The sequence below is a fragment of the Diceros bicornis genome, chromosome 7 (genome assembly GCF_020826845.1).
Source record: "Diceros bicornis minor isolate mBicDic1 chromosome 7, mDicBic1.mat.cur, whole genome shotgun sequence".
NCBI lineage: Eukaryota > Metazoa > Chordata > Mammalia > Perissodactyla > Rhinocerotidae > Diceros > Diceros bicornis.
The window spans coordinates 79,241,953-79,264,781 of record NC_080746.1 but is presented as its reverse complement, the minus strand read 5'-3'; the positions used below and the strand labels follow the sequence as shown (position 1 = coordinate 79,264,781).

At 34.9% G+C, this 22,829-nt stretch overlaps 1 protein-coding gene across 1 annotated transcript in view; it reads right to left on the bottom strand.

Annotated features, from left to right (window-relative positions):
- Window positions 1-22,829, bottom strand: part of ANO5 (anoctamin 5) — a 101,186-nt gene that overhangs the window by 64,344 nt on the left and 14,013 nt on the right. Inside the window, exons 3-4 of the mRNA XM_058546148.1 lie at window positions 13,805-13,852; window positions 1,583-1,696 (exon numbers count right to left, since the gene is read on the bottom strand). Of these exons, the coding sequence (XP_058402131.1) occupies window positions 1,583-1,696; window positions 13,805-13,852 (162 nt within the window). The remainder of the gene's footprint in view (window positions 1-1,582; window positions 1,697-13,804; window positions 13,853-22,829) is intronic.

The window sequence follows — 22,829 nt, the reverse complement described above, 5'->3', positions numbered from 1 at the left end:
CAGGGCTGATCTTCCTCACAAAAAAAAAAAAATGAGAAGGTTTGTGTTCTTGCTAATTTTTTTTTAATATGGAAGAATTACCAGCATGTTTGTTTATTAAAAGGAATGACCCAGTAAAGAACAACACAAAATATAATTTAGAAAAGAATCCTAAGAGCAATATCCCTCAGTAGGTGTACACAAGAGTTAATAGAAGAGGACTGAAACTGCTCTCTTAGAAAGGCCTGCCTGGAAGGTTGGCTCTGGCATCTGGGAACGTGGTGTTTAGGAGGGTTCCCACCATTCCCAGAACTGATGAGAGTGGTCACTTTACCTAAACTGTTTGTACAAACAATATAGTGTATGCTGAACATCTGCTCAATGGGGACAGAAGGGCTGAGTTAGAGGATAAGAGAACTGCAAAGGGAGTTCAAGAAACAGAGAGGCTAGGTGCCAAAAGAACCATCTCTGTCCACACGGAGATTACCAATAATTGAAAAAGGAGAGCCTGATAACGAACCAGGAGCTAAAACTGTTGAGAAATAAAAGGGAAGACCCAGGAACAGATTAATAACAACAATACGGGGTGGTGATAGCTCTGCTGAGATTTAAAGCTCAGGAACTTTAGGGATAAGGCGGGGAGAACGAACTGCAATCAACAATAAGACACAAGGAGGGCAGGCATTCACCTGTCTGCAGAAAAAGGCTCTGTAAGGAACAATCCACCACAACTTGAGGGGACTGTTGGGAAAGGCAACAAACCTCAACCAAGAGCCAGGTCGGAAGGGCACATTCCGAGAAGAGATGAAAATGATGATAGTGAATGAATTTCAGAGGTCTGGTGGAAGGGTTTCCAGAGAAGAGGTAGATGAAAGGGACAGAAATGGATATCTATAGGGTCTTACGGAGATAAAACTTATAGTTTTTTATTTTTATTTTATATGACAGTTATTTCCTATGTAAGTATGTTACTAAATGTGTGTGTATATATGCTTACACATAACGGATTAATATATTAATTCACTATTTCATATATCTAATATTTATTGAGCATCCATTATGTTCCGACTACTATTCTAGGCATTTGGGTATATAGCAACGAACAAGACAAAATCCTTGGTCTTATGAACTTAACTTATGTTGTTGAACACAGCAAACAAAAGAATAAATAATATGTTAGAAAGTGATGTTAAAATGAAAAGAAAATAGGATAAGAAATAGAGCATAATGTGAAAGCTATTTCAGACAGAATGGATTAGCCATATGTTTTCAAAATGAAAACTGCTTATAAAAGATAAATACTACATTCAGACATATTTAAATTTTGGAGGTCACATTATTGGTGAGCTGAATAAAAAAATATCAGTCGCTTGGAAGAAAATGAAAAAGAAGTTATTGTCTGAAATGTCAAAAAAAAATAAAATTGACTTTACACACCCATTCTTAGGCTGCCTATTTTGTGGTCTTCTCACTGAGTTGCAGCTTTCAGTGAACACTTGAGAGGCCTCTGACCTTCACTACACAATTCAGTGGGAACATCCCTGTGAAACTAAAGAAGGTGCCTCTTTTTATTGTTCCCCGTTTCTCTCACACAAACACTTACCGCCTTTAACTCTGCTTCTTTCTTTATGTCATCAACATAGGAAAGCACGAAATCAATTTGCCTAACCCCATCTCGGAAGAAGATAGAATCTTTGCTTTGTTCATCTTTTTTAAACTGCAGGAGACATGAATGACACAACTTTAAATCATAGTTTTATTTTCAAATGGCAAAAACATGAAAGGGATTAGCTAAACTTTGGTCCCTGTCTAATTCTTCTCAGTCCTGACATGACAGGCGAAGACAAATAACCAGGGTTCTTATCAACAGAAGATGACGCTCGTATTAGCAAGTCAAAGTCCGTGAAGGAGACAGATATATACGGAACAATAAAGCCCAGGCATACTAAATACATGCACACAAAACAAAATGCTGCAATTAGACCAAAATATAAAATGAATATATGTATACATCACCCCAAAACGCATATTTAGAGAGAGTGGTTATCTTCATTAAAAAACATGCAAATTAGTCCAACAAATAATGCATGGTCACACACTGCTTTAGAGGTGTAGTTAATTATAGGCCAATTAATGACTCTCTCGGTAAGAAAATAAACTTATGATTAATGCTTATACCATGTTTTCATAAAATTGCCACTTTCTAATTCAACTTCGGAAGAGTTAAAATAAAACCACAGTGCAGTTAAAAATGAGAAAGCAGGTAGCTCGCCAGCTGACTTCACTACAAGTAAACTCTCATGCAAATCTCCTTTCAACATCAATTTCCTAAGTGAACCCAAATCAATCCTTTGTTTAAATTTGTGTTATCAATTCTCTCCATGTAATAGTAAAAGTTACAAATTCAACTGTCACATGTTGCATAGTTCATTAATTCCTTTCCTTTCAAAAGTGTAAAAACACCAGAGAGCCTGAGAAAGAAGAGATTTCATGTATGACTGATTTGGTTTTCTTCTTAGTTTATAAGTAATTTATGATATTTAATACTGGAATAGCCTAGATATAACACTCAGAATGATACAAATAGATGAAGCAGTGGATGTCAGTGATCTCTCTAACCCGGTGATGCAAAGTTCTAATATAGACAACTTTCCAATTGCTTTAGCTAAACTGTGAATGGGGAACTGGAGGTTTTTAATTTTCATAACTGGTATTTATATTAGCTTATATTAGCTTTATGATACTCTACGCTGTTTTTCACCCACGTTCAGCCAGACAGATCTCCCATAAAAAGGAATGGATATAGATCAGTCATGTACAAATAAGACAAAAACCTCATATTTGATTTGTGGTCTATGAACAGAGTAAGTGTATTTTATGTATATGAATGTATACCTGATGTGTCTCAGAAAGAACTAGCTCCCAATGCACAGGAGGAAACGAGTGAAAAAATAAACAAAAAACATTCAGGGAATCTAGAGATTAAATATCAAAATATAGTAACTCAAATGTTATGTCTGAGGTCTCTGCACCTCAGCCAAAGGATGCACAATCATCTCCTTTTCCCTAAAAGAAAATGAAAGAACCTGAGGAAGCTCAGACTGTATCATGTTATACCTTGATTATGTCACTAAAAAAAGGAAAAGTAAACGAAACAAAACAATCACTTGAGCTTTCATAAATCATCATAGTATTAGCATATCTTAAGAAGTTCACCAAAACTTGTAGAAGCCAACTGGGGCAGAAAAAAAAAAACACTAATTAGACTAAATATAATCAAAGCAAAAAATCAGAGGGAAAAAATGCATTAATCCTTTCACTCTAAGTCTGTGACAGCTATATTTTGCATGGTAGGATTTTTTTTTTAAAACAACATATATTTACAAGTGCTCTTATTGTTTGGACAAGCTAAATCTAGGTCCACAAAGAGAAGTTCTGGTGACAGAAGTGGTGCACATAGAAATCAACAAAAATCACACTCACAAAATTTGACTATTAGGGAGTAAACAAGGTAGCTAGAAGAACAGTGACTCCAACAATTTTTCTGAGTGTTCAGTCAAAATGGGTATATACCTACTTCCCTTCTGAAAGCCAAAGGCTACCTAAGAAAACCCAACTTCTCTCATTATGTTGCTCTCTAACTATGAACTGTGAAATTTTTTAAAATACAGAGAAATCACTGGTAGCCTTGTAAATCACCATGAGGTAAATGTCTTAGGACTGTTAAAAATTGGTTAAAGCCAATTGGGGCAGAAAAAGCCTGATAATTTTGTTACATATAACTGATATTATTAAAACACATCATTCTTTTGTTTTGCTCAAGACATGACATTAAGATCATATTTTGCAGTATGTGTATGTGTTTGTGTTCATATTTGATTTGTTCTTAGAAATGCCTATTTATAATGAGGCAAACATCTGGGTGGCTTTTCTCTGAATGAGGTAGTTATTCTGAGGTTCACAGACCTAGATTCCTAATTCGGGTTCATAAACCTCTGAAACTGTATGTAAATTGTGTGTATGTATGTGTGTGTATATACATATGTGTATGTTTTATATATATATATATATATATATATATATACAGACACACACACACACAGAAACAGATATTTTTGGAAGAGGGTCCATAGCTTTAATCAGATCCAAAAAAGATTAAGAATCACTATTCTAAAACCTCAATTGCCCGGGGACTAGGAATCAGTGACAAAGTCCCCCCAAATCAATAGTGTTCATTGGAAGAGAAATGACTCAGGCTATCACTGCAGCCATCCAGAGCATAAGCAGCATCATTCCACACTAGTTTTACCATAAGACGTCGCCTCAGGAACAAATTGAATCGTTTTGCAGGCTGTGAAGCAATCAGTGGAGAGTTAGAGAATCCTGCCCAGGATTAAAGAAAAGATTCCCGAAAAACGGACACACGCAAACCAACCCTCAGTACAATCACTCGTGTGAATGTGTGTGTGCAATACTTAATGTTGAGGGGTGGGAGAGGTTAGCACGAAGGAAACAACAAAAAATAGGAAGAAAACAAAGAATAAAGGAAGGAAAAAAAAAGACTTCCAAGTACGTTGCCCTAAGTCCTTTATACAGTAAGTTTAAATAATACATATTTGTGGAACTGAATTAAGAAAGGAGAGAGAAAAAAGAATAATGAAGGGAAACATGGGAATAATGAAAATGTAAAGTAAAATAGTTATCCTGTTAAGTATTCCTCTATATATCAGGCAAAGAAAGCAAAATTACTACAGTTTTACTGGGACTATGTATGGAATGGAAAGTTCACTCGATAGTGTAAAACATTTCATAGCCTCCCAAAATACTGGGGGAAAAAAGGAAAAGTCATTGGATTATTTAAATATTGAGTTGTCTTCAATCTTCGGTTACCACGACTATTATTTTTAAATACCAAGGCAACTAGCTAAAAACATCTGGGATAATCAATAATATTTGAAAGAAAACCAAACCTATGGCACAAAAAGGCTAGTATTCTGTGTATTTTATAGTATAATGAAACAATAGATAATCTAATAAAATTATCAATAAGGAGTTTCAGTTCTTATCATGCAAGTTTTGCTTAAACTGTTGTTTCCTAGAACAGGCTAACACTGGAGTGAAAATCCCTGCTCTGTAAACTGATGAGCCCACTACTTAGAAAGGAGTTAATACTGCTGTTACTTAAAAACACGACAGATACGAGATGGATGTTGGTCGTTGTTTAAGGCATATTTTAAATTATATTCTTCTGTTGGGCTGAAATTTTTCACCTTAGCACTATGATTTTCTGGGAATCTTTCACGAGATTTACAAGTTACTGTTTTTCTCAGATATTTTCCCTAAATTCATTACAGAATTGTTATGAGAATTGAAAGAGTTGTACAGTAAGGAGCTATGCAGGATCACCTTATGATCTTCATGGGCTCTGGCCTGTTTGCCTTTCATGGGCCCCTTCCTCCATTAAAAATTTAAAAAAAATACATATATATATATATACACACACACATATACACATAAAATATATACTATTATATATGTCTTTGTTTTTTTATTCTGATTTTAAAAGAAATTAAAATTAAAATATTTCCATGGGCTCCAAAAAGCATCAGGGGCCAGCAGGCACTGTGCCTACTGTGCCTAGAGGATAAGTTGGCCCTGGAGTCAGGGTTAAGTAGGTACCACCACATTCAAGAGCTGCTGAGAGTGCAGGGCATAAAAATTACCTTGACGACTGGTAAAAAGCCTTCTGTGATAAATACATCTAACATCAAGTTAGTCTGCCGCTTTTCCAATCACATGATATCCTCATAAAAACCAGCGGGCTCAACGCCAGCAGTTGGTCCTGAAAAAGTATTGACTCAATAGCTAATATTTTCTTAACTTGATTTTAAATATACTAAATGAAGATCACCAAAGGACTTGATTAAAAAAAATAATATTAACATTTTATAGAAAAAAATTTTAGAATAACTTTATTACATATTTCCATCATGTGCTGAATATGGCCACTTTTTATTTAAAAAAATGGATAACACTGAAACTAATGAAAACGTATTTTTAAAATCATTCCTATTTCCTTGTTACTTCAGTAACTATTTGGTGTATTTATTTCTAGTTTTGTCTAAGCACTGAATTTTTTAATATAGTAAGTGATTATATTTAATGTACACATTTTTCTTGCCTTTTTCATAATATTACCATAATACTAAAATAAATTTTCATATCAGCTTTTCATAAACACAATTTTGTCTATATAATTCCAGTTCATTAAATTTAATCTAATTTATTTGTACATTACTACTATACTTTAGAGTCCCTTCTCTAGAAATAGAGTTGAAAACCTATATTACTGGCGCTACATAGTAAGAGTTGTCAATAGCATCTTTCTCTTCTTATATATAATTTTCGTCACTCTTCTGTGTTCTTCTTCCTTTAGGTATTTCTTTCTCTTCACACCCTTCCCTGTCATGTCTGAACGTCTCACCAGGCCGGCCCCCGACCGGTGTAGGCGCCACTGCAGGCCGCACTTAGGTCGCCCACTGCACTTTCTGTCTCAGCTACAGATAATTTGTGAGAGATTAGGGACAAAAAAGTCCAGTATTATAGGCATTTTCTATATTCTAGGAGAATGAAAATCAGTATAATTCACGGAGTTATACCACAACACATTCAATGTTCTGAATTTGTAAGCAAAAAAAGTCCAACTGCTCTTGAGACTTGAATTTCATATTAAAATCTATATTATCCCTCGAAGTTAAGGATGTGGGTACTCAATCTACAAACTATAAAACCCCTTACTGAATGGACCCTACACAAGTCCTAAATTTAAACAAAACCACAGCAATTAAATAGTAGCCAACATATCCTGATTTCTTTGTGCCAGACACTGTGTACTCGGTATGTTTAATAACGTTGTCGGGTAGAGCCTGTTAACTTTCAGCAAATGGCAATGAAGACATATGAGCAGCTTGGTACACCAAAGGCTGGTAACGGGGGCAGCGCACCCTCCGTGCACGCAAAACTCAAATAATGAAACCAACAAAAGTCAGTCACCAGGAAATTCTACACAACATCATTGATAAAGTAGTCCTTCCCGAAAAATATAATTTTGTCTAAATCCTAAACAATTCCTGTTGAATTTTAATAATCTATATGTAAGTTTCAATTTAGTAAACGGAAGTTAATTTGGAGCATCCCCAGTTGTACATGACCAGATCCGAATATGCCAATGATTGTGGCTTCAGCAAGACTTCACTTTGAGAGTATATGTGTAACTCTCTTGAAGATTGCTGAGTGCATTTCATATACCCAGCCTCTGTGGTCTACATATTCCTATGTTTAAACTGTAATAATAGCTGTGTGAAATTTTTCTGTTTTTCTAGTGTGAAGTATTAGATGAGTTAATCAGACACAAAAATATTTGCAAATACCTGCAATGAACCTTGAAGAATATACAGTGCAACACCAAGCTTTAAAGCTGTTCCTTTAAGACCAGCGCATAGAAATTGTGAAGAAACCATTAACCATGCAGCAAAAAACGTAAGGAAATGGATATTTGCACATAAAAAGAAAATCCAATTTATAAGAAGAATGCCAGGGAAAATGACAAAAGATGCCTGTCTTACATGGCCAGAAGAAATCAAAATTTCAATGTTTGAATTCATCAATCAGTTTCACCAAGAACCAGACACTCCTTCTATAATAATGAGACAAATAATGTCAATGTTCACTCTCATTTAGCCATTTTCTTTGTTTTTGATTTTTGTTGCAGAAGAAGAAAAACTTTGGAAATTTTTACCAAATATAATCGAATTTAGGATGAATTTTCTGGTGAAGATCCTTCTAATGGAATTTTTTTTACAATGCAAAAACATTTGAAAGAAGATAGAACAGATCTCAAAAAAAACAAAGACATGCACAGTATTATGATTTCCTTAATTTACTGTGAAATGGGATTTTATGTATCTCTAAAACATTCATCCTTATGTTTAAGACTTTTCCTAACTATTTGTATAGCTGTTGCTTGATGTTAAAGAAACTTTTGGAGCTAAAATTAATAAAATATATTCTTTGATCAACTATGAGCATATTTTACAAATCCGGCTATACACTATTGAGCATAAATATGCAAAGCTCAATTTTAAATACATCACTGACACATTTGCAAAAAGCCCCAAAACAGGCACCATAATGCTGAGATAGACCAATATGTAGGAATAAGTTTTTTTCCCTTTTTTTCCAAAATTAATTAATATAATTTAAAAGTACTGATTATCATTTTTTGTAATAATATATTTACTTTTAATTTTTACTTTTTTAACTATCAAGAACATATACATATAAATCCAATAATATAAATCGTTCACTGTATGTATTACTTTTCTGGCCATCATTAGCATTTATTTCATTTCATTATTAAGCCTGAAATATATTTTGTCATGTAGGGGAGGTGTGTTAAAACAAATTAACTATTCCAGGTGGCAAATACGCTGTGTACAGCACTCCAAACAAGGGATAGACTGGCTCAGAACTTTAAAACAATGAATATTCTGGTGAGGCTTCTTAATATGTTTTATTAAATACCATAACAACTAACACAGAAAAAAATAATTCAGAGCAAGTATCTCCTAATACTACCACCAACTTTTCAGGTTATGTGAGATCACATAAAAGAATGCTCACATGTGGAAGGAAGTCTAACAGCAAGAGGTGAAAGAAATGTGGCCTACAGCCTTCTATATGTTTTCATTTCATTCAAGTCAATCTTATTTTTTCAAGGCCCATTCTGACTTCCTTCATGAATTCCCTCCACACAGTGAGTGCTGTGTCATCTGACACCCTACAGCCTTCATGCCCGTCCTGCTCATGGGGCACTAACACGGTGCTTTAGGAGATCTCCATGCTGACTGCTTTCAACCTTGCACACATGCACCAACAGAGAGCGATCTGGAAGATCAACTCAAGGAAAACTCCAAGAACAGAGAGCAAAAAGACAACAAAATTTAAAATGAGAGAAAATTCAAGACAATCCCAGTGGTTCAGTATTTGCCAATAAAAATTTCCAAAAAAGAGCACATGGAAAATAAAGGAAAGAAATGATCAACAAAATACCAGGGAGAGATTTTCCTTAGCCGAAAACAAGTGCATGAGTCTTAGGACTGAAACTGCCTCCACGTGCCACAAAAAATAAGTGAAAGAAAATCACAGTCAGTGGAATATCAAAGCTTGAGGCTAAAGAGACAAATCTAAAAGTACTTCAGACATGCATATCTATATAAAAGAAAACAAACAAACTGAAAACAACGGATTACCTGTAGTAAAATGAGAATCAAATTGGCCCCAGACTTCTTACAAGCAATGCTGGATTCATTAAAATATGGAGCTGTACCTTCAAAGGTTCCAAGGAAAAATTATTTTGAACCTACAGTTCTAAATCCAGACAAACTATACTGTATTATATTCCTTTTACTCTTCCTTCTTGCCTACTTTTGAAATTATTCAATTTTTACCCTCTAATAGTTGGCTATTTATTCCTTTACTATATTTTTGCCCAAAAGATAATACATACACATTTAACTTATTGGAATCTAATATAAATTAGCACTTTTACTACTTTCTGTACAATGAAAATACCTTTGAACACTTTAAGTTCTACATTTTGAACTATTCTGCCATGTATTTTAAATCTTATATCTTTTAAAAGCAAGATGATAATCGATATATATATAGCAATATCCAATTGGAAATTGAAAAAAAAATACTATTTACAAGAGTATCAAAAATATGAAGTATTTATGGACAGATTTACCAGTATATGTGCAAGACTTGTATACTGAAAATGTTGCTGAGATAGATTAAAGAAGATCAAGATAGAGACATATTCCACGTTCATGTATTGAAAGATCAATATTGTTAAGATATAAAGTCTCCTCAAATTGCTCTACAGATTCTAAGCAATACCAATCAAACACAAGTAAATTTTTTTTTAGAAATTGGCAAGCTGACTCTAAAATTTATATGGAAATGCAAAGGATCTAGAATAGCCAAACAATTTTGATAAAGAAGAAAATACGAAATATGTCCTTGCTAATGAAGAAAAACAAAAATACGTCCAGTGATACATATTCTGCTGGCTATCTCTGATTTGTCCCAGCAGATCCCCTCTCTATCTCTCTCTACCCTGTTTCATTCTCGTGAGTGTGACTGGTTTAGCTATCAAAGAGTTCCCTTAACCTCCAGCTTCCCACAAACGATTGGAGAAAAGGAATGAATGAGTGTCTTCCTTCCTGAGGCTGGATTCAGGAAGGCTGTATCCATCCACTGAAGGTCACTGAGCCTCTCGCGACTGTCTTAAGTACATGACTCTGTCCTTCTGGGTTCTAATAACTGTTCCCTTCAGTTCTGCGGGTGATAACAGATTCACGGTTACCAGATGTACACATACTGGGATTTTCCTGCACCCCACATTTGTAAAAGTTTTTTTTTTATTAAGCCCTCCTCAAATTATCCTACTCTGAGTATGCCTAATGGGACCTTGATTGATACAAATTTTTCTTTTGAGATATTTCTGCGACATTAAAAGAAAATTCCCTAGAGAGCAGGTTGACTCTAGGACTGACACAGGAAAAGTACAAGATGAGCTTTGAGTACCTTGTAGTGCCAGAAAGTAAGAAAACGCTAAAAACAAAATTAATAGGGATATGTCAAAGGGATACAGCAGTCAACTGAAAAAGCTCCTAATAGCCAATGCTAGAACAATCTGAGCAACAAAATAAATAAAGCGGTATTGGGTTTATAACACAAAATACAAAATAAATATCCTTGAGTCCATAGTGATATAAATAAATAAATACACAAATAATACATAAATAAATACATGAATAAATAAATAAAAAGAGACAAATATCCCATACAGAAAGATTCCAAATAATTCATTTACCCTTAAAGAGGTGGAACATAACCTCCCGATCCTTAAGCGTGGGCTGCACATAGTGACCTGACTTTCTTCCAAAGAGCACAGGATGGAAAGGAGAATACAAAGAATAACTTTATAGTGGGGCAACCTGACAAACACTATTCAAGGCAGGCATCAGGTTCACATCGAGAGTGATAAGTCATGTTGACAGGATGTACCCCTGATATAATGTGATGAAAACAGCATTTCTATTGTCTTCCTCCCCAAAACACATGACCCCAGTCTAATCATGAGAAGAACATCCAAGAAGTCCTAATTGAGGGACATTCTACAAAACACCTGACAAGTACTCCTCAAAACTGTGAAGGTCATCAAAAACAAGAAAAGTATGAGAAACTGTGACAGCCAACAGGAGCCTGAGGACACATGACTACTAGATGCAATGTGGGGGCCCTGGAGGGGATCCCGGAACAGAAAGAGGACATCAGGGGAAATCAAGGAAATCTGAATGCAGTATGGACTTCAGTTAATAATAACATACCAATATTGGTTCATTAATTGTGACAAATGTACCACACTAATGCAAAACGCTAATAACAGGGGAAAATGGGTGTGCAGTACAAGGCACACTTCACATTCATATTAAATCGGTAAATCTAAAACTATACTAAAATAAAAAGTTTATTAGAAAAAGAAACTGACTTCAATTTTAACAACTTACTGTTTAACCAAAGACAATGTCATCATAAAAGATGAAATACCATAAATCACTTTAAAATCATTTAGAATCTAAGATTTCAATTAAGAGTATACGACATAATTGGGGAAATTATTTGAAATTTATATCACAGACAAGGGGATAACAATAAATATGTAAACAGCCCTCTAAAAAAACAAGAGAAAAAAGAAAAACCTACCAGCTTGACAAGAAAATAGACATAATATATGAATAGAATGGTTCAGCAAATTACAAGGACCATCCACAAAGAAAAAGATGCATATCTCATTCATATTGAGAGAAACGCAGATTTAAACTACACTAAAATACAGAGCTAACCGAAAAAGCTCCCAACAACCACCATCACACTATCAGACAGGCAAAAATCTAAAATCATGACAACACACTGTTGATGAGACTGTGAGGAAACGGGCACTCTCATTGGTTAGAAAAGCAGAATGGAGGGGAATTTGGCAAATACGGCAAAACTACATACACCTTTATTCTCTGATATAGAAATCCTATTTAGAAAGATACATGGGCCAAAATAGTGCAAGACTAATTCCCAAGGGGATTTATTGCAGCAATATTTGTAATAGCAAGATTGAAAACAACTCAAATGTCCATCAATAAAAGGACTGGATGAATATGCTATGCTAAACCCCCAAAACGGAATATTAGGCAGCTTACAAATGAATGAGAATGAATTCTCTACACAATATACATGAACTCCAGGATATGTATTTTTTGTGTGTGTGTGTGTGTGTGTGTGAGGAAGATTAGCCCCGAGTTAACATCCATTGCTAATCCTCCTCTTTTTGCTGAGGAAGATTGGCCTTTGGCTAACATTCATGCCCATCTTCCTCTACTTTATATGTGGGACGCCTGCCACAGCATGGCTTGATAAGCGGTGCATAGGTCCGCACCGGGGATCCAAACCTACAAACCCCGGGCCACCAAAGCAGAGCACGCGAATTTAAATGCTCCACCACCAAGCTAGCCTGCAGGATGTGTATTTAAGTGAAAATCAAGGAATAGACCAGTATCTACAGTATGCTGCCTTTAGTGTAAGCAGCAGGAGGAATATCAATACGCACATGTATGTGTACACACACACACACACACACACACACACACACACACAAACACATGGAAAAGTAAAAGACATATTAGAAGGATAAACCAAATAAAAATGGTTACTATAGAAGGATTAAGAGGAAAAAGAAGGAAGAAAGTTTTCTCTGAAAATGCTCTGTTTCATAACCGAGATAGATTTACCTTCAAGCTAATAGAGTCCAAGCTCCAGGGCCTCTTACTCACACCAGCCCCTCCAAGATTTAGGGAGGAGTCTAGCAATGTATTCTCATGGTCAAATACTTTTGTAAATTTTTTACAGAAAATTATTGTTTCATTATTCTTCTTAAAGAGTGATACCAAAACAGCATAAGCTTCAGGCTCCACTAAACCTTATTTGATCTCTGGTTTTCAACTCTGGAATCATGTACATGTTTTACATGGTCAAAAATCAAAAATAAATTAAAAAGAAAACAAAACAACAAAATTCCAATTATTATAATTTAATCACCCCCACAACCTTCATTCTGGACACAGTGAAAAGCAAAACATCAACGATAAAACTGTCAATATAAGAATATAACTCTATTTCCCCATCTTCCCAAACAGCGTCTTTTACCTACTAAGCAACTAATGAAAAATTTTGAGTCCTTTTACTAACCTCTTAATTGATATTCAAATTTGATTTTTAAATAAATTGTACTTCTCCATGATTATTCTTAGGCACGCACTTACAGGTAAGAGGTGTGATGTAATGGAGAAAGAATACTGAACTAGGCCTCAGAAACTTGAGTTCTAGTCCAGGATCTGCCTCTTAAACATATGGGTAATTTGGGGCAAGTCATTAAACCTCTCAGACCTTTCCTCTTCTCATTTGTAAAACTGACAAATTAAAATGCAAGTAAGTGCTTTGTTTTATGTGTCCTCATTAATACGTCTGATGTTACTCGCTTTTCCCATAAGAAACTGATTTTTTCCAAGGTCATAAATTCTCAAATATTATGTATGAGGACCTAAAAAATAACTCTGAACTGGGGAAGAGAACATCATCATTACTGACTATAAAAAGATACCCCATTTGTGTCCATGCAAGAAAGTATAATACTGATGCTGCTTACCGCTGATTCTTCACTGATGAGAAAGCTGGTCTCTCTGCTGCTCAGGCTCTGCCAACAGCACCGTGGGGAAGATATAATGCTGTTAATAATGATGCAAGTGGGGACCATACAACTTTCAACAACAAAAACTCTAGGTTCTCTATGAAGAAATACTAAACCTGCAACTCAGGGGAGCCACGAAACCCTTGACGCTGAATGCAAAACTGCATGTACATACATGTATACACATGCATGTGTGTTCATGAACGTGTGGGTATATATATGTGCATATACGCACGTGTGTGTGTGCATGTGTGTAAAGAGAGAGAAAGAGCTTGAGAAAGAATGAGAATTTTGGAGACAGCTTTATCAAATCATAAAAAAAAAAATCACACACAAGAAATAGTTAAGAACTACCCCATTACAGAGAAATAACAGGGAGCTCCATTCTTTGGAAGATGCTGAATCCTAAACAGGGCTGAAAGGGCAGAATTAATTGGCTATTTTAGGTATTCCAAAATTTGTTTGAAATTATTAAAGTGAATATCTTGGAAAATGCACCACCAGGATTCTTAAGGATTTGTACTTATAACCCAAGAAAAAAAGCCATACATGGATATAAATACACACGAACCACTTGTAATTAAAGCAATGGTGATGCCTCCCTTGGTGTATGGTGGATTTTAAATCCTCATGTCCCATGACATACCGCTCACCACAGCACACACTCCTGAGGTCACACCCAATCACTTCTCAGCAATCTCTAGCGACAGGGACAGTAGGGTGCTATGGAAAGGCAGCAGCTAGCAGAAATGACCTCCAACTCATGTCCAGACTGCGAATTCACTTACCTGGTTCTTGGAAAGTCACAAACAGCATCTCATTACACCCAGGTGATGCTGGGCAGATCAGTTTTGAAAACAGGACATAAAAAGCACTATGGACATATTTAAAAAGAACTCAAAGGGTACCTTGGAAACATACCCAGAGCTACAAAAGGTAAGTAGTTGAAGGTGCCACAACAAAAGCAGTAATTAATCAGTGTTCCTAAGGAGGATAAAGAAGAGATCATTTTGAACACACATCAATTTCCCTACTACTGAATTCAATATAAATTCCATAAAAAGATGAATGTCATCTCTGGTATTAAAGTTATACCAAAACAGGAAGAGTTGTGGGAAGCTGAGAGTCCGTGATTAAATATACGCTCAAAATCCTATTTCAATGCTACGTGATTCTATCTACCTATGGACCTTAAAGGAATTCCATTAACTCATCTAAATACATCAGATATCAAAGAAAGCTAATGAATATCTTGATCACTCAATTATTTGTATTTAAGATAATATACAAATTTATCATAGCTTCATTTTATACTGACTCTTCATAATTTTTTCAATTATGCTGGAGAACAGTCAGTTGTTTCACTTCTGGGAGGGTATAAGAATACCATACATTAAGGGTTCCAAAAGCAACCAGGCTAGTCACTTTACAATCTCTCACTTTAGGAAAAATGAGTTTGCTGTGACTTTCCAATCAAAAACTGTGGTTACATCTTCAGTGGTAAAATGTAAAATGAAATAACATAGGTTTCTTCATACTTTTTGCTGAGTATTTCCTTGTCTCATTTCTCACTGACCTTAATCTTAGCTTTTTTCAACTCTACACATCCCTCTTCAGGGGCCACGGCTTTCAGGTCTCAGGCTGCCTCCTTCCCTGACCCCAACCATTAAGGAATTGAATGAAGTGGTACAAAATGGAATAAAATGAATGAATGGATGAATGAATGACACAAACTTCCACTAGCAACAAAACATGGCAGCATTCAGAAGATCTCTAAATCATCATTGAAACTCAGTAGCCATCCTGAATATTCTAAACATAAATAGCAATGGTTTAGAGATTGAAATTCAGAAAAAAATACTCATAGATAGGGTTCTTAAAACAATATTCCTAAAGAAGTAATACTGTAAAGTGATTAAGAGAGCGTGCCCTAGAATAAGACTGCCTGGGTTCAGAACCCCAGCATCAACACTTCATATATGTAACAATAAACAAATTTATGTATTCTCAGTATACAGACTCCTCATAACCTCCTTCAATTATGCAAAACTAATTACTTTACATATGTAAACTAGAGCAAGTTAACTTGTCTATGCCACAATTTCTGTAAAGTGAGATTAAATAAGATAACACGTGGGAAGCTCCCAACAAATGTTGGCTTTTTAAAATTAATTTTTGCTTAATTTCTGGTGATCATATCATAGGTTTAATATATTTATCATATCATAAATTTTTAATTTACATAAGATCTTATGAAAGTATAAAACAATTCTTAAATAGTGAGACCAGAATTTCTACACATTCTTCTGTCTTGTAAAAGGCCCAAACATTCATCATAACTATAAATTTGCTAATGGACCAAATCAAATGATTCTAGTCATCTCTGCCTCAATCCACAGCTTAAATGAATATTCTGTTATCAATATGTCTTTTTTAAAAAATTGACTGCATTGTAGCGTTTGTCTTTTTACAGCATTTGAGTGTCAGTAAAAAAAAATCAAGATGGCATAGAGGAAAGTTAAATAAGTTGTATTCACTTTATTTTTTTTTCACTTTCGTTTTGAAATAAGTATAGATTCACAGGAACTTGAAAGATAGTACAGAGATCCCTTGGTACCCTCCACCCAGTTTCCCCGAATGGTCACACCCTACATAACTGTAGTACAGTGTGAAAACCAGGAAACTGATATGAGTACAATGTGTGTGTATAGTTGTGTCATTGTATCACATGGGTACATCTGAGGAAGAATCAGCCCAATTAGGATACAGAGCTATTCCATCCACAAAGATCTCCCTCGTGCTACCCCTTTAACATTATGTCTACTTTCCTCCTCCTAAACATCCATAACCCCTAGCAACCACTAATTTGTTTTTCATCTCTATAATATTGCCATTTGAATAAAAATAGAATCATACAGTATGTGGTCTTTTGAGAATTTTTTTTTCCACTCAGCATAATGCCCTGGAGATCAACACAAGTTGTTGTGTGTATCAGTAGTTTGTTCCTTTTTATTGGTGGGTAGTAGTCCATGGTAAGGCTGTCTCACAGGTTATTTAACCAGTCACCTACTGTAACACATTTGGGTTGTTTCCACTCTTGGCTACTACAAATAAAGCTGCTAAGAACATTTGTGCACAGGTTTTTGTGTGCATATAAGTCTTCACTTCTGTGGGATAAATGCCCAAGAGTGTGATTACTAAGTCACATGGTATGTGTAGTGTACGTTTAGTTTTTTAAGAAACTTCCCAAATGTTTTCCAGAGTGACTGTACCATTTTATATTCCTACCAGCAATGTATAAGAGAACCAGTTACTCTGCGTCCTCACCAGTATTTGGTATTGTCACTATTTTCCATTTTAGCTGTTCTAATAGGAAAATAGTGATATCTCACTTTGGTCTTACTTTGCAATTTCCTAATGGCTAGTGATATTGAACATCTTTTTATGTACAGTCATGCATTGCTTAACGACAGGGATATGTTATGAGAAATGCTTTGCTAGGCAATTTTGTCACTGAGTGAATATCAGAGAGTGGACAGAAGGGGAACAAAATTTGCCAACCCAAAATGTGTCTCTTTAACATGAGGATTATTTTAGGCTGATTATTTTTAAGAAACGAAACTCTGAAAGTTTTTCTTGTTACCTCCCCCTTAACTGCCTAAAAGAATTCAGATAAAAAAATCTGTCTCAGGAAGTGAGCTATCACCCTAGCATCACACGAACTAGCTGGTAGACAGGGAGGAACCTAGAAAAGCCTGTTTGTTGGGCTGCCCTCTGTTCTTCTGTTTCTGTGTGGCCAAACACTTGTTTTCCAAATGTTTGCTCCTTTTCACCTACCTGTGAATTCCCTTCCTACCTTCTGCAGTCCCTGACTCTCCCCATCCCCAACATCTTCTTTTGTCTTTGGCTGAGGATGGTATCTAAGGTGGGGGTTTGGGCCATTTTGGCGAGTTACTCAGTTTTCCTGGGTTTCTCCCACATATACATGTTGTTAAACTTTCATTTGTTTTTCTCCTGTTAACCTGTCTTATGTCAATTTAATCTTAGACCAGCCAGAAGAACCTAGAAGGTAGAGGAAAATTTCTTCCTTCTCTATGGTAATTACACAAACATAGATGGTATAGCCTACTACACACCTAGACTACATGGTACTAATTTTATGAGACCACCATCATACATGCGGTACATTGTCGACTCTAACGTCATTATGCAGCACATGACTGTACTTATCTGCCATCCATATATCCTCTTTAGGGAAATATCTCATTATATATTTTGCCAATTTGGGTTTGTTTTTTAATATTAGGTTTTTCCATTTCTTTATATACCGCAGATATGCGTCCTTTGTCAGATATATGATGCACAAATATTTTCTCCCAGTCCAAAGCTTGTCTGTTCCTCTTAACAGGATCTTTCACAGAAGTTCTTAAATTTGATAAAGTTCAATTTACCAATTTTTTAATGGATCATGCTTTTTGTGTCATGTATAAGAACTCTTCACCAAGATCTAGTTTCCAAATATTTTCTCCTATGTTTTCCTCAAAAATTTTTATAGTTTTATGGTTTACATTTAAATCTATAATCAATGTTGAATTAATTTTTGTATAACGTGTGACGTTTAGGTTGAAGTTCATAATTTTGCCTATGGATATCCAAATGCTCCAGCACCATTTGTTGAAAAGACTGTCCTTCCTCCATTGAATTGCTTTTGCACGTTTGTCCAAAAAAATTTGGCTGTACTTGTATGGGGCTATTTCTGCAGTCTCTATTCTGATTCATTAATCCACGTGCCTCTCTCTGCAAATACTACAAAGTCTTGATTAGACTGCAGCTAAAAAATAAGTCTTTAAATTGAGTAGAGTGATTCCTCCCACTTTCTTCTTCTTTTTTCAAAATTGTTTTATCTCTTCTACTCCCTTTGCATTTCCATATAAATTTTAGAACAATCTTGTCTATATCTACAAAAAGTCTTGCTGAGATTTTGATAGGAATTGCACCAACCTATATACCAATTTGGGCTTTCATGTGTTCACTGCTCTTATATAGAAATGCAATTAATTTCTATATGAAATTCACTTCCTAGTTCTAGGAAGGGTTTTTTTTTTTTAATAGATTTCTGAGGATTTTCTATTTAGATTGTCATGTCATCTGCAGATAGGGAGAGTTTTATTTATTCCTTTCTGATCTACGTGACTTATTTTATTTTCTGTCCTTATTGCAAGAACTTTCAGTACTACATTTGAAGGAGTGGTAAATGAAGACATCCTTGCCGTGTTTCTGATCACAAGGAGAAAGCTGTCAGTCTTTTACTATTAAATATGATGTTACTGTAGGTATTTTGTAGATATTCTTTATCAGGTAAGGAAGTTCCTCTAGCGCTAGTTTTCTGAGAGTTTGTGTGTGTATATATATATATACACACATATATATATGTATACACACACATATAGGCATTAAGTTTAGATTTTTTTTCTTAGAAAACAGATAAAATCATGTGATTTTTATTCTTTAGCCTTTTAACATGATGAGGTACGTCAAATGATTTTTGAACAATGAATGTGAACAATGAATGAATATTTCTTCCATCATTGGAATAAACTCCACTTCGTAATGGTGCTAAATTCTTTTCATATTCTATTTGCTAATATTTTACTAAGGATTTTCATATCCATCATCATGAGGGATATTAGTCTGTAATTTTCTTTTTTTGTACTGTCTTTGGTTTAGTACCAGGGTAATGCACACCTCTAAAATGCACTGGGAAGTGTTCATTCCTCTTCTATTTCCTGAAAGAGATTGTATAAAATTGGTGTTAATTATTCTTTAAACCTTTGGTAGAACTCTCCAGTGAAACCATTTGGGCCTAGAGACTTCTTTTGGAGAAAGTTTTAAATTACACATTCAATCTCCTTAATAATTATAGGACTATTCAAATTATTGATTTCATATGAGTGGGTTGTGGTAGTTTGTGTTTTTTCAGGAATTTGTCCATTTCCTCTAAGTTGTCAAATGTATATGTAAAGAGTTATTCTTAGTATTCATTGTTATCTTTTTTATCTCTGCAAAGTCTATAGTGATATGCCTTGCTTTATTACTGATATTGGTTATACGTGTCTCCTCTTTTCTCTCTTTCTCCTCTTTTTGTCAGTCTAGCTAGAGGTTTGTCAATTTTATTACCTTTATAAAGAACCAGCTTTTTGTTTCAATGATTTTCTCTAATATTTTTCTGTTTTCAATTCACTGATTTCTGCTATTATCTTTATTATTTCCTTCCTTCCGTTTTTCTCTGGGTTTATTTTGCTTTTATATGTTGAGATGGAAGGTTATTATTGATTTGAGACTTTTCCTCTTTACTAACATAAACATTTAGTGCTACAAATTTCCCCCCGGCATTTCTTTGGCTACATCCCTCAAATGTCAATATGTTGCATTTTCACTTGTATGCAGTTGAATGCTTTTTGGGTTTGGTTTTGGTTTTTTCCTGGAGACTTTCTTTGACCCTCAGATTATTTAGAAGTATGTCGTTCAGTTTCCAAATGTTGGAGATGTTCCTGTTATCTTTCTATTACTGATTTCTAGTTTGATTCCACTGTGGTTGGAGAACAGACTCTATATGATTTCAATTATTTTAAATTTGTTGAGGTTTGTTTTATGGCCCAAGATGTGGTCTATCTTGGCATATGTTCCAACAGCACTTGAAATGGATGTGTATTCTGCTGTTGTTAGGTGAAGTAGTCTATAAATATCAATTATATCCTATTGGTTGACGTGTTGAGTTCATCTATATCCTTGCTGGTTTTCCACTTAGTTGTTCCATCTATTGTTGAGAAAGAGGTGAAATCTCCAGTTATTAATTATAATTTGTGTATTACTTCTTTCCATTCTATTAGTTTTGGCCTCACATATTGTGATGCTGTTATTTGTTGTATGTAACTTTACCTTTGCTATGTTTTATTGTTGGATAGATCCTTTTTATCATTATATAATGTCCCACTATGTTCATGGCAATTTTCTTTGCTCCAAAGTGTACTTTATATGATATTAATATAGCATTCCTGCTTTCTTTTTAATGTTTGTATATATTTTCAGCCATAATGTATATTTTTTTAATCCTCTTATTTTCATGTGTCTTTTTAATCCACTTTGCAAAATCTGTCTTTTAATTGGTGTGTTTAGACTACTTACATTTCATGTAATTACTGATGTATTAGGGATTAATTCTGCCATTTGTTTTTTGTTTTCTGATTGTTCCCTGTTTTATGTTTCTCTGTTTTATTTTTCTTAACATCCTGTGGGTTATTGGAACATTATTTTTTATAATTCCATTTTAATTGATCTAAACAGTTTTTGAGTATATGTCTTTGTATGGCTATTTAAATGGTTGCTTTTGATATTACATTATATATACATAATCATAGTCTACAGTGTACAAGTTTCATCTGTCAAGTGAAGTATAGAATCTGCACCTCTTTATATCCCCAAATCTTCTTTGTTTATAACTGTCTTAAATATTTCTCTGCATATATTGAGAACCACACCAGACATTGTTAATAGTTTTACTTCGATTGTCAAATATAACTTTGAAAACTCAAGAGGAGAAAGTCTATTGTATTTACTCATATTTGTACTCTTTCTGTTATTTTTTCCTCCTTCCCCATGTTACAAAATCCCTTCTTTTGTTTTCTTTCTGGTAGAGAACTTCCTTTGGCCAATCTTTTAGGGTAGATGTGCTGGTGAAAAATTTCTTTAGTCTCTCTTCATTTGAGAATGTCTTGATTTTCTGTTCATTCCTGAAGAATATTTTCACTGACTATAGAATTCTGGATTGGCATTTTTTGAGCACTTTAAAAAATTCGTACCACTTCTTTCAGGCTCCATGGTTTCTGATGAAAAATCTGTCATTTTAATTACTTTTCCCCTACAGTTAAGGTGTTGTTTCTCTCTCACTCACTACTTCCAAGATTTTTTTTTTCTTGTCTTTAGTTTTCTGAACTAGTTTTAGTTTGATTGGTGTGAATTTCTTTGGGTTAATCCTGTTGTGGTTCTCTCAGCTTCTTGAATGTGTAGGTTTATGTCTTTTGACAAATTGAGATATTTCCAGCTATTATTTCTTCAAATATCTTTTCAGCCCACTCACTCCTCTCCTAGGACCACAATAATGCAAATGCTAGATCTTTTATTCTAGTCCCACAGGTCCCTGGGGCTCTGTTCATTTTTTTTTTTTCAGTTTGTTACTCTCTGCTGTTTAGATTGGTAATTTCTATTCTATTTAAATTCAGTGATTCTTTCTTCTATCCCTTCCACTCTGCTATTGAGTTTTTATTTCAGTTATTCTATTTTTAAGTTCTAAAATTTCCATTATGTTCTTCTTTGAAATTTCTATTTTTTTGCTGAGACTTTCTTATTTTTTATTTGTTTCAAGAAAGTTCACAATTGCTCACTAAAGCATTTTTATGACAGTTGCTTTAGTATTTTTATCAGATAATTCTAATATCTGTGTCACCTCAGCATTGGTATCTATTGATTGTCTCTTCTCATTCAAGTTTATATCCTTCGGGTTTTTGGTATTATACGTGATTTTCTAAAGAAATCTAGACTTTGGAGTATTATGTTATGAAACTCTAGATTTTATTTAAATCTTCTGTTCTAGCATGTCTCCTCTGACACCACTCTGGTGCGGTACATGGGGTGATGCCTCACTACCTGATGGGGGTAGAAGTCCTCACTCAGCCTCTGTGGACACAAGGAGGTGCTCGGGTGGTGGAAGGGTTTCTCATTACTGCCAGGTGGGAGTGGGAGTTCAAGCTTATCATTAGTCCTTCAATGATCCCAACCCGGATGGAAAGGCAAGGGTGCCTCCTTATTGCTCCCCACATGGCCTCCACTGTCACCATGGCAAGGAGTGGTGTGGGGGTGGCTCCTCTACCTCTAGACAGTGGTGAAAATCCTGGTTCTCCACCAGGCCACTTCTGACACCAACCCA